At 30.8% G+C, this 13,876-nt stretch overlaps 1 protein-coding gene across 1 annotated transcript; it reads right to left on the reverse strand.

Moving 5' to 3' along the window:
* On the reverse strand, positions 1-3,470 carry LOC133675033 (BTB/POZ and TAZ domain-containing protein 1). The gene is made up of 5 exons (XM_062096298.1): positions 3,258-3,470; positions 2,885-3,018; positions 2,180-2,483; positions 1,788-2,104; positions 1-488 (listed from the first exon to the last, which is right to left on the reverse strand). The coding sequence occupies exons 1-5, from the start codon at positions 3,408-3,410 to the stop codon at positions 314-316; spliced, it is 1,083 nt and encodes a 360-aa protein (XP_061952282.1). The 5' UTR covers positions 3,411-3,470; the 3' UTR covers positions 1-313.
* Between the last annotated feature and the right edge of the window lie 10,406 nt (positions 3,471-13,876).

Below are 13,876 nucleotides of genomic sequence, written 5' to 3' on the forward strand. Positions count from 1 at the left end.
TTGTTTGCATAATATCAAATACTCTTATATTATTTGACAACTTGAACAAAGAAATGAAAGCTAAGGAATGCAAGGCAAGCTACAAAAGAAAGACTTGCTTGCATAACTTAAAGAGGTTTAGAATTTCAAGCAACCATTCCTATCTACTACCACTCTCTCATCATGCAAGTTACAAGCTCTACTCCTTGGGAGACCGGAGGACTAAACTATCACAACATGACACTTCTCTTTTTAACAAAAACCTGAGACAGCTCTTCAATATCAAAAATAAAAAAAGAACTGAAATTATAATGACTCTTGTACAGTTGTCCAATTATAGTCTGAAGTTCCTAATACCATGATCATGCATGGTCTCCCTTGGTTCTTCTCTTTTCCTCTTGGGGAGAGAAAGAGAAGACATGGCCCTGGCAGACGCAACCTTCTTCACCAGTAATCTCCACAGCGTTTCAACTCCTTTTTTCTCTAGTTGCATTTTCAATTTAAATTGCCTGTCACAGGTTAAAAACAAACAGCAATAGCACTAGCTTAGGTATTGGACTGGTACAGTTGCAATAGATTATTACAACTCAAAGCCATGATATCATAGCATTACTTCAAATAAAAAACATGCCATAATATGGAACCCCTTATCGCTCTATAAAAGGACACGACAACTTGAAGAACTTCCAAGAAATTTTTGTACAAGACTTTAATCATCTTCAATTATTACTAACAGGACAATAAATTGTTGGTTGTCTTGTAATCGAAGATAGTAGCATTTTCTCCGTTGTTATGCCTCCTAAAAGCAGAGAGAAGTGATCCACTAGCAGAGGCTCTATGCCTCCCTCGGTCCCTCCCAGTCCATAAACAGTCAAGTTGGGCCATCCCCAGGTACAGCCAAAATACTTAGTCGGCTTAACCATAATCAAGATTAAAAAAAATCTGTTGAAATTTCCATTTTTATCTGTCACATTGAGGTAGCCCTCGCCTGGCCTTGATAGATTGGTTCAATGTTCCTCTTTTTGATTAAACCAGCAGTCATTTCATTGGGAATTTAATGGACATAAATAACTCCTCCCCCGGATTCTTATGCGGAATCCGGAGCCAAAGAATGACCACACAATAGGGTAAACCCTAGAAGGCTCAACAGAGAAAGGCTAAGCAACTGTGATAAGCCGCCACCTACCAGTTTTATTCTTCAAGAGGCAAACAAATTAGCATTGAAAAATCAAAAGCAATCCAAAAGCCGACACTACATGACAACTAACTACTAAAAAGTGGTTCTGTGTCAATTAATTGAAGGTTATTATCATGCGGCGAAATACACTTTGCGAGCCCTACCTACTAAATGGAAGATTTTTGTTTTTTTTTTTTGAAGATTCGCGGAGTGATAAGAGGCAAAAGGTGGAGGCTGGCATGGGGTCATATCCAGGGCAAGACATTTTGGAACCATTGGGATAGGAAGCAATGATGTAAAACGTGTCAACTTTAGATCCTTAAAAGGGCTTTCTTTCTTTGGTGGGGAATCTCTGAAGAGTTCCAATTCCAAAAAAAAGAAGGCAAGATCCAATCAGAAATGATAAGTTTAACACTGTTTCCACATCCCAGTAGAAAAAATCTCTCTTTCCATGGACCACTAATAGCCAACTAGCAAGTTCAGGTCATGTACATATCAAACACGGATGATTAAGAAACGTGTTAGGCCAATTAGCTGTATAATGCACAATTAAAAACTCTTTTACTAACTAAGATCCAACAAGCTAAAGTAGACAATAGAGAAACAAAATAATGGAACTTTAATCAGTTACCTGCAAAGTGGAACCCTGCAAGAATCAGTTTGGTCACAGATTGATGAGTGAAGTCTTAAGAGCTGCCACATCCGTTTACACCTTGAGCATTTTCCATTAACCCGATTCTTACAATTGGCAAAGTGCTTGATCAAAAGCTGGAGACCTTCACATATGGAGAACTTGTCACACGGATCCCGTTTCTTGCTAGGTTCCAAGTCACATGGACCGACAGTTGTGCACCCTTCTGTGCATATGTGCTCTAAGCACTCCATTGCTTCACTTAGCTCCATGTACAATCTCTGCTCCTCTCTATGCCTCCTTGTTCTCATCTTCCTCTGTGCATCATCTCGATCGGGTCAATTGTGTTTGTTATTTAATTATATTCCCATAAATTAACGATTAAAACTTACAGATTCAGCTTCATCAATGAATTGGAGAATCTCAAGCTCAAGAAAAGGGTCATTCTCGTGCATGAACTTCCACCCTTCTGTTTTCTCTACAGCCTTGAAATTACTAGACAATATCCTCATGCACTTGAGATAAAGATCCGGTGAATCACAGAGCCTAGCCAATTGAAGCACATCCACCACATTCTCAATGGTCAACCGTTGCCCAACAGCTTTTGAACATCTGTGCTTCAATTGTGGGACCAAGTAAACGTGTGACAATGCCAGAAGATGGATCCCGTACTTCTCCAACTCCTCCTCGCTACACCTGCACCAGGGCCACTCCCATCATTTCACAGAAACTGAAGACTAATCAAATTTGCCCCTCGGATTTTGGAGAAAATATCCCTATTTTCGCTTACGTAACCGACCAAAATACTAAAGCTAAAGTAGCCTAAAAAAACATTGTGTGGTAAGGTTTTTTTCGGACACCAAGAATTTAAGGAAAAAAAGAGTCAAAAATATCTGATAAGCCGTCAAATTAGACTGAGAGCTCTTGTTAATTTTTAGCCGTTGGAATTGATTTGGATTTCAAAGAATGAAGGGCTCTGATTAACATGACAATTTACTAACCAAAAAAGCATGTAAAATTAAATAAATAATTAATAACCTTATCAATAATAATCAAACAAAAAAATTCAAAAAAATTAATGAAAAGGCAAAACTAACCTTGAGGAGTAAAGGAATTGAATGAAAGCAGAAACAGCTTCGCATGGAACGCCGAGGATAGGAATGGTTTTCTCGGAGCTACGGTGTTTAGGAGGCCTTTCTATGACATTCTCCAGCACCGGTGACACCAAGGCCTGCCAAAAAAACAACAGCATATAAAAGACAAGAATTAGAATATAAAACTTCAAAGCAAATCTGCTGGTTGTTAACGTTTCGAGGCCAACTTCGATTGAAAAAAACAAAAACGGGTTTAAAAGATTTGGACCCTTTATAGGTGTTTCCGAAGATTACTCGATCTGAGAATCAATTAACATAAGTGAAAGTGCAAGCCAATAGAAAAGAAAAGAAAAGAAAAGAAAAGGGGATGACGTACCAGAATGCCAGTGTGAGCCGGGATGCGGAGGCCATTGGAAGTGAGGATTTCGACGTCGGGTTTTGTCAATGAATCTTGATCGGAGAACTGGAAATGATCGCTCATGAGGTCGCCGGAGATGGTGGGGAAGGCGGTGTTGTTAAATTCCTCCATGAGATGCACGATTTGTTTTTCTATGGGATGTGTAATGCATATGGGGGAGATGGGGTTGGTTGTCTCGGGCTTTATAGACAGCTAATGACAGAGGCAGGTGATTCGGAAAATGGACATTGGGAGTAAAATTACTGAAATATCTAACCCACGCGCTTTTGGCGGTGCGTTTATTATTAAAATATTTTTATCCCTTTTTTTGGTTTCACTTGACAACGCCATTCAAGTCAGTTACTATTCTGTAAAGACGAACAGGAAGACATTTTAAAAAAAAACCCTTAGTTGCAAGTAAACTCGATAAAACGTTAACTCATAACTTTAATCGAATTAAAATTTTTCTTGAATTTTCATTAAAATTAAAATTTTTCTTTTCAATTTAATTTTTTTAGTTATGGGATCTTACTCCAAGGGAGATTTTTTATGGGAAGAGGAACATCTATAATGAAAATAAGATCAAGGGATAAAAGAGAAGGTGTTGGATTCGCTGCCACTGAGAATATTTATCTAGAGCTTAGAGTTATAGATGAAAACAAGGCGATTGCCTTCTTCTCCTTTGATAATTGTTTCTTCTGGTTCAATTAACCCAGATTTAAATGGGGGAAACTTGGATGTCTCCTGTTGTAAATGTCAAGTTCATTTTCTTACAGGTGCCACCAATGAAGCTTGCTTCGGGAATCAAAGTTATGGCAGTACTGTCTGCAGAATTGTAACTAATTTTTGTTTGTTTCTTGATGATCAATTAGCACAGACACAAAAAAGAATCGTATTTTCATCCTCTTTCAACTGCAAAAGATGGAACATGTTATGAGAATTAATTACATGGCAGGAAACAAGATTATTTCTCTCTTCTTTGCTTTGATTTTGTTTTTTTACTGCAGATTAACCATGGAAAAAGGAATTCTTTTAATGACTTTGGATTTTAGTTTCAGAATTCAGTTGTAGTCATGGATTTAATCCTGTTGAGGGATAATAATATGAAGCCCAAGATCCAATAATTTCCGTTTTTGTCTCCTTATCTCCTGCCTTTCGCCATTAATGGTTTGCTGTTATCTCTGCTGGTCAGATTTGTTGTCTATTTTCTGCATTTTTTACATGACTGCAAATAGCTTTTGTGATATTGATCGAATTTCAAATGTGAAGGAAAACTAAGTTTAGGAACAGACACAACATGGAGATAGTGTACACCACTTTTCCATCGTCGTTGACTGGAGTCTTTGTCCAAGCCACTTTATGGATGTCTACTATTGGTTTCGTCCTAAAATCAAGGTTGTCAATTTCATTCCGTTTCATTTGAAATGGTTAAAATATTCCATACCAATTCAAAAAACAGAACAAAACAAAACAAATTTCATCTCATTTTAAATCTCGATCCGTTCCGGATTTTTCGGCTAAATTCCACCCGAAACGTTCATGTTTCATTCCACATGTTACGTTCCACTCTTGAAAAGCCATTGAATCAAATTGAACCTTGTTCAATTTAATTAATTAAACCACCCAATTATAAAAAGTTCCTTTTCATTACAATTTTCAATAATAATGATATTAATAATAATATTGAAAATTATTATTACTATTTTCATTAACAATGATATTAATTTTTTAAAATTAGATTTATCACTAATATATATGGTTTATATTCATGTTGTTTTTTTCATGTTTATACTTTGTAGGAATTTGAGCAAAACAAATGATGTTTTAGATTCTATTAGCCTTGATAACATTAACCTAACTTTATATTTAAAATATTTGTGTTAAAACATTTTACTTTCATAATATTTTGATATTTTGTTTAAGTTGAATTACTTTAAGTTAAAGATCTATTTAATCTTGACTATTTAGAAATATTTTAAATTTTAAAATTATATTTGTTTGGCATTGTGTTTGTATTGCATAATTTATAATTAATTTATCTTGAATTTGAATTATGTTTGTTGAATATATATATATATATATATATATATATATATATATATTCAACAAACATAATTCAAATTCAAGATATATGAACAGTACAATCTCGAAACGGCACGCCGAAACACTCCGAAACTGAAACATTCCATTCCAATTGAAAAAACGAAACACCTGCCGAAACGGAATTGACAACCTTGCCTAAAATTGCTTTTTTTTATTTTCTATGGATTTTATTGTCCTACTACTTATTTTTTCTTCTAATTTGATTTATTCTTTTCTTATTATTTTTTTAAATATCTTGCTTGATTTTTATAATTTATCCAAGAATTTAATTTCTCATAACATTGACAACAATTTTAACGAGTTTCTAAAAAAAAAAAGTCAAGAGAGCTAAAGTTATTGCCCGTCAATAAAAATGTTTGACAAGGTTTCTCTTTTTTTTTATCTCTCATTATAATTAGGCGAATTTTATTAGGATTTTATATTATTATATTAAATTTAAAGTATTATTAATTTTTCTAATTTAAACACGTTTTATAACAACAAATTTGATAATATAAAATATCTTTAATTTATGATAAATATTGATTTTAAATGTAGATTTGTAAAAAAAACATATCTTACAATTAAAATAATTGATTAATATGTTTAATTATTGAAATTAGAGTTTATGTGAAGAGACAAAGAAATGACTAGACTTAGAGAATAAATCTTAGTTGGGCTAGTTATATTGAAACTCAAATACCATTTGGTTTTTAGGTTATAACTTGATATATTGATCTTGGATTTAGGTTCGGTTTAATTTGATGAAAATATAAGATGTAAACCTAAAACATTTATGAAAAGCTTAAGACTCAATATTTTTGTTTTAAGTTTAAATATTAGCAACAAAATTTTTTTTGAATATATCTTATAGTCCAGAACTTGTTCGATATTCAATCCATATATGAAGTTTTAGAAACCTAAATAATCCCATTTATTTTGGGTTGGAAAGATAAGACAATTATCTGCAACTTTTATGAAAACTATTTTATATAGATTATGATATTATCAATGACTTTTTGTTTAGCCATTATTTTAATAATTCTAAATTTAGTCAATTAATTTATGTTTTTCTTATTAATTATATTTAGTCAAGTTTATTTAGTTAATTTACATAGTTATGATTTTATTTTGTTTATTTATGCTATATTCAAAACAAAAATTGACATGTGTTACTTAAAAAAAAAAAAAACTCCTGAAATTTATTTTTATTTTATATATAATTTATTTGAAGTGTTTACTCAATCACTTTGTTTTTCACCTCGGGCCTCCAACCATTTCTAATCTCCGGCAACCCAATCCAAAACCAACCAAATTAGGTCCCATATTTGGAGGCAAGTTGAGATTAGATTTTCTTTCCCTCTTTTTACCCACCAACCAATGCGATTCTTCGATAAGGCTGAAATATTTATCCATGGGCGCGTGGGAAACACGCGTCACGCTAAGCATGTACCTCCTGCTTCCATGTCACTCTGCACATAAATGAATACCCCCATACATTTTAATATTTTATTTCACCTCTAGCTCTTTTCTGTCGACGTGTCCCATATATAATATCTGAAAAATGGCCGCCAGAACGTGACCTGGAAGGGATAAACCAGCTTGGAAGAAGGGTTAAGGCCGGAAATATTATAAACGTCTCTTGGATAACCGGAAGGGTCTCAGCTCAGTCTGACCTGTTACTCGTTCTTATCCACTCCTACTCCACTTGTACCTCCAACAAGATGACACGTCTTGTAAATGACACGTGGCAGAGACCTAGTTGCTCGTCAAGACAAAAACATCCCAGGTTGTGCTGTGCAGTGAACTTCCTTCCTCGGGTTGCCAGTAAAGTTCCCACACGTGGCACATAATCTCGACCTTAATCATTATTTTGATGTTAATGGACGATTGCAGCTGGCCGGCTGACCCACTCAGGGCAAAAGAAAACCAGGTGGCCGGTTGCCAGGAAGGCCTCATCTCCGGTATTCTTTATTGATATTGTTTATAAAGACTGGTAATAGCTAGTTTAATGGAAGTGGAAGATTTTGCATAGAAGTAGTGGCCTCGTGGACTGCCCCACCGGAAAAGAAATAATCTTGAATGGAGAAAAGGTGACGAGGTGAATTGACGGGGAGGATTTGTTTATGGAACCACTTGGAGAAGAACGTTAAGGTAGTTTTAATTCAAGTGGGAAGATCGTTGGTATCTTTGAAGGATAAAGATAGAGCTCTGTCCGAGGTCCTTTTCATGGAATATACTTCCTTGTTCAGGCGGCTCTTTCCGTTTCTATGAGATACTTGATGGGCATAGTATTCTGAAAATAGCCTCCTCTGGGTAGATCATGAACAATATTCGTATTAATTTGAATTTTTTTGTTTCTTGGTTTTTTAAAATTAGAAATTTAATTTTCTATTGGTGCTCTAAGAGGCATTTTTATTTAAAAAAATTTAACAAAATAGCATTTAAGAGAAAATATACAGCTACACTTTTTGTATCTATAGTAGCTATGGAGCCCGCACAGCACCATATACTACACTCAAAATTGTTTTTTGCACTAAAAAATCTCAAAGTGACGAGATTTTTATTTTATTTTTTTGTGTCCAATGGATCAATGCTAAAAAAATTACTTGTCTACCCTATATTCAAAATTAAATTATTTTAAAGTTATTTTAATATAACATAATTAATTTAATAAATTCAAAAACAAGCTAAAAAACTGGTAAATACATGGTCTAGTTTAAATATAAATCTCAATGTGACATAATTTTTTAAAAAATATCAAGACATGGATCTATTGAATCGATCCGGGTTTCACGGCCTAACTTGCAAAACAGATGATTTGAGTTATGAATTCTATCAAGTTTTAATTTTTTAAATTATTTCTTATTTAATCATATAATAAAAAAATTATTGCTTGTAAAACCAAGTATCAACTCAATACCGAATAATTTATTTGAGACCTTAATAACTCTATAAAAAATAAATTAAATAAACTATGAAACTTGATTTCTAATCAACTAAAGTTAACCATAAGAACTTGTGACTTGGGTGATAAACTTGACATGGTTCAACAATTTATTTTATGACTTTCTTATCTAATTATATGATAATAAAAATATACATTTGTAAAATTAAGAACTAACTAAATATATAGATATTTGTTTAAGATTGCAATAAACCTATGAATATAAAACTGAAACAAATTATATTGCCCATTAAAAATCATTGAAATATAAGATAATAAAATTGATAAAAAAAATCAACAATAAAAATCTAATTGTAAAGGATCAAAATGAAAAAGAAAACTAATCTTAAAAAAAGGGAAAAAAGGTTAAGGCTTACAAGATTAGGGTAGCCCATGAGCTTAGGCTTGCTATTTTATTTTTATTTTCTATGGTTTCACCCTTATTTTTTATATATAAAAAACAGTTGGTGACGTGTCTCCTACTCTATCCAAATTCTGGAAACCATAAGTTGCTGGAAAGTTGGGCTATAAGTTTCTACACTTAAAAAATTGTTTTTTAACTATTGTTTATACAAAAACAGTTAAGAAACACTCATATATTCATGCCTTTAGATAACCCAAAAAAGGTTGCAAAACAAAATTTTAACCCAAAAATTTTGGAGGTTACATCTGATCTTTCCAGCAATGTATAGGTAAAGGAATATTTTATTCATAAAATAAAACTCATCAAGATTGACTATTTTGATAGTTAGGATCATTGTCAACAAACATGTTCTTTCTCTGCTACTAAAATCGAGTAAATTTCTCTCTCCAACTTTATGTTGGTTTCTTGTCTTTTAATTTTATCATTTCTTAATAAAATAGAAGCAATTGATATTTAATTTGATCATGAATGTGTGCAATTGCTCAAACAAAAAGTTTAATAACTAATATATATATATATATATATATATTTTCCAAAATGAACTAGATTTTCCATATGTGTTTGAGTGGATTTAACCTATAGTGTCTTTTCCCTTTTCACTTATCTAAGTAAAGAAAAGTTTCGGCTCCATCATTTCACTCACAGCGAGATGAACTAGTTATTATTAATCACTAGTTATTTGCATCATTCTATTATAATTTATATCAAGCTATTAAATTTGAATTGGTTGGCCTAATCAGGTTTCCTATCAACCAAATCATTTGAATTAATGTAAAAGGATTGAATATGTAAAGGACTCTGTGAGCGTTTGGAAACGCGGGCCAAACTATATTTTCAAAAAAAATCAAAATTTTTTTATTAAAAATTAATTTTTTATATGTTTTGGATCGTTTTGATACACTGATCTCAAAAATAACTTTTTTAAAATAAAAAAAATATCATTTTAATACATTTCAAAATAAAAAATATTTTAAAAAATATTATAACCACACTTCCAAATAAATTCTTAAGTCTCCACTAGTTAAATCATTCAAGTCGAGTTACCTTACAAGGAAAAAAAAAAGAGTAAAAGAAAATTTGTTCCTTGTAAGGTACAAACTTGGTAACTCACCTTAGAAAATTACATACATGCCACTACACATTTTTATTTTTGTTGTGTTTCATATATTGGAAAATATATTTGTATTATGATGCAGTTATTAAGTGATTCGCCAAACCATCCATCAAATTGACTTTGTTTTTTTTTTAACCCTTAATAAATTGTTAGGGTTTTATTTTTTGGTATAATATTTATTTTTTGTTTTTTAAAATGAATTTGAAAGGAAAATAGAAAAAAATATTTTTCATTTAAAAGAACAATAATTGATTGTCCAGATTTTTTAAAATTCTTCAAAAACTATAGTAGACGTTGATATGATTTTACATTTTTTTCAATGGGAAATTCAAAACGAATGGATTCAATTTTTTTATATATTAAAAATTTAATTTTCTATTGGTGCTTTAGGAGGCATTTTTATTCAAAAACAAATAACAAAAAAGCATATAAGAGAAAATATACAACTACACTTTTTGTATCTATAGTAGCTATGGAGCCCGCACAACACCACAGACTTTTTCTCTGGTGCCAATGTGGGTCAATACTGGAAACTTTTTTACTCGTCTTCTTGCCTACCAAGTATTTTAAATTAAATTATTATAAAGTTATTTTAACATAATATAGTCAACATAACAAATTTAAAAACAATTTAAAAAACTAATAAAAATATGATCTAGTTTAAATATAAATCCAAAAACGACATAAGTTTTTTTTATATACTAAGATAATTATCCATTTGATCGATTTGAGTTTTGTTGTCTAACTTGCCGAATGAGTAATTTGAGTCAAAAACTTTATTGAGTTTTATTTTTTTAGACAATCATATAATAAAAAATTAATTGTTTGTAAAGTCAAGCATCAACTTAGCATCATAAAATTTATTTGAGACCTCAATAACTATATAGAAAATAAATCAAAATAAACTATGAAATTTATTTTCTAATTAACCAAAGTTAGTTAATCATAAAAACTCGTGATTTAAATGATATACTTAACATGGTTCAACACTTTCTTTAATGATTTTCTTATCTAATTAAATGATAATAAAAATATATGCTTATAAAATTGAGAATTAACTAAATATTTAGATATTTGTTTAAGATTGAGATAAATCTATAAATATAAAACTGAAATAAATTATATTACTCATTAATTATTATTAAAATATTAAATGATGAAACTGATTAAAAAATTAAGTAAAAAGAACCAATAAAAATCTAATTTTAAAACATCAAAGTGGGGAAGAAAACCAATAAAAAAAAAAGACATGAGCTTTCAAAAATAAAAACCCAGGCTCACGGGACTAGATTAGCCCCTGAGTTTAGGCTTCCTAATTTTATTTTATTTTTTCTATGGGTCCACCTTTTTTTATTTTAAAAGAAAAGCGTGTGACCCTTGTAAAGCTAATCCTTTGTAACAGACTTTACGTGCGTGCGTGCGTGCGTGCGTGCGTGCGTGGGGGGCGCTGAGAAAACACAGTTTTACTCGAGCAATTTCAGTTGCGTAATAATTCTTTCACTAGAAACCATAAGTTGGGGTTTCTACACTCAAAAACAAAATTTTAACAGTTTTTATATAAAAACAACGGGAAAAAACTCTAAAAAATTAAATAAACATTTAAATAACCTAAAAAAGTTGCAAAATAAAAATTTAATCTAAAACCCAAAAATTTTTAAGATTAGATTTGATTTTTCAGACAATGTAAAGGTAAATAAAAAAAAACATGAGAAGAACCCTTTTACGTCTTTTTTATTTAAATGGGAAATTCAATAATTGAATTTGAAAAGAAAACTAGAAAAAATGTTTTTTTATTTTAAAAAAACAATAATTGAATGTCCAGATTTCTTAAACTTTTTCAAAAATTACATTAGACGTTGATGATTTTACGTCTTTTTTTTTTCAATGGGAAATTCAAAATGAACAAGTTTTCAATTTATATTTAAAATAAATGATTCCAATAAATGTACACATTCAATTCTGCAAAATGTGGGGTTTAATCATGGTGGATTAGAGCATACTTGACCAAAAGAGACATTACGATATTATTTGTTTTTACATTTTAAATATGTTTTTGAGAAAAATTAATATTATTATTTTTTGTATTTTCATATTGTTTTAATGTGCTAATATAAAAAATAATTTTTAAAAAAATAAAAATTAAAAGCATTTTTTTCTACATTCAAATAAATCTATCTTCTTTATAGGGGAAATGAGCTCTTAATCAAAATGCAGGAAAAAATTGCTTATGATATATAAAACTATATTTCTCAAAATTTTGCAACTCAATATATTAGAAAAAATTAGGTGAACATGACTCAATATATTATAAATTTATAATTATTCAGTATAAAATGATTATGAAATCCACTAGACAACTAGGCTCATACAATAATTTCTTTTATTTGATGGATAAATCTAAAGGGGAGACATGCCATCAATCTCTCTCTACATTCGATTTAGTTTTGGATTAAAACCTGATCTCAAGGCCCCGAATACAATTGGGCTTATACTGGGCTTAGACCGACCCATTTGAGAAATCTTAAGTAATGGGCCTTATCCTCATTTTCATTATTTTGAAAATGCAGCCAGGCCCATAGGATTCCTTCCAAGTTCCATCACTTGAAAGCTTTGTCTTTGTTGGAGAGCGTAATTCTAATTGTATTAATGAAAGAAAGGGAAAAGGCTTTGACATTGTTTATTTATTTATTATTATTGGAAATCATTTTTATTATTTAATGGATGAAAATTATTTAATGTTATGTTACTATTTGCTCTGCTGACTGCTGGAAAAGCATAATCGATTTGAGTAAATTGGCTTCTCTGTGAATTGGCTATTGCAGTTGTTTTCGGCAGGCGTTTGCTTTCCCTGTGATCTCAAGTTCAAGCCTTATGGTTATTAATATGATGGCCACTGAAAACTTAAATAATTATTAACTTCAGGATCCATAAGATTAATTGAGGTGCGTAATAACTGATCCGGACACCCACGTTAATAATAATAATAATAAAGTTGTTCCCTCACCATCAAACAAACAGGTATTAATTGATGTGTTAGCTAGCGTCTCTTCTCCCGGCATCTTTTACCATTCCAACATAATTTTGTAAATAACACGAGTTGGAAAAGTTTTAGAAAAATAATTTAGTTTGAACACAATTATGTTGTTTTTAAATATTGATTTTGCACCCAACTGCATGTTTAGTCAGAAGTTAAAATGTATATATTTTATAAATTAATTCACAGATATAAAAATCAATTCAAAATATCATGAGAATTTAATGGTAAAATGATAAAATTTAAAATTCAATAGCCAAAAAAAAGAAATGAGATAAACATGTGTGAGGAAAGAGAAATGAAGGGAAAGAAAAAAAAATAATGGATCACCAAAAATATGCTACAGTTTTTTTTCCAACACAGCCGATATCATTAAAAAAGTTTCGACGAGATGACTCTAACAATACCTTAAAAAAACATCAAATAAAGTCATAATTTGTTAGGGGTTAATTTATTATTAAAATAGCTTAAGGTTAATTTAGGATTAGAATCATTTAGTAGTATTTTAAGGTGTGGTTTAAATCGTCTCATCAAGATCTTTTTAACTATGTCAAGTGTATCAAAAACAGAGTCTTGATATACTGGTTTTTTTTTTCCCTTCATTTCTCTTCCCCGTCATATTAATTTATCTCATTTCTCTTTCTTGACCATTAAATCTAGAATATCATCTCTCAGCCAATGAATTTTCATAAAAATCTTGATTGAATTTTATACATGTAGATTACAAAGTACATGCATTTTGACTTTTCACTTAACAGCCGATATTCCCTTGCATACAAAACTAATATTTAAAAACACGTTATATTCAAATTACTCTATTTTCTTAAAACTTTTTCTAACCTATATCATTTTTCTTCTAAACTTTACACAAAGCGTGTCAATTTTTTTTAAAAAAAGGCTACTTCCTCCGTGACTAATATATACTTGGGGAAATATTTGTAGAGAGTCTACTAAACCTAGCATGGAGAAAGGCAAAACAAGTTTCCTCAAGCCCATG

This window comes from Populus nigra, chromosome 16, assembly GCF_951802175.1.
Source record: "Populus nigra chromosome 16, ddPopNigr1.1, whole genome shotgun sequence".
Taxonomy (NCBI): Eukaryota; Viridiplantae; Streptophyta; class Magnoliopsida; order Malpighiales; family Salicaceae; genus Populus; species Populus nigra.

Excerpts from the sequence above, each read along its gene's own strand:
- LOC133675033 (XM_062096298.1), bottom strand. The coding sequence starts at position 3,410 with ATGGAGGAATTTAACAACACCGCCTTCCCCACCATCTCCGGCGACCTC. Across the intron at positions 3,019-3,257 it reads CGGCTCACACTGGCATTCTG|GCCTTGGTGTCACCGGTGCT; the intron begins GTACGTCATCCC and ends TTTTTTTGGCAG. Across the intron at positions 2,484-2,884 it reads CAATTCCTTTACTCCTCAAG|GTGTAGCGAGGAGGAGTTGG; the intron begins GTTAGTTTTGCC and ends GCCCTGGTGCAG.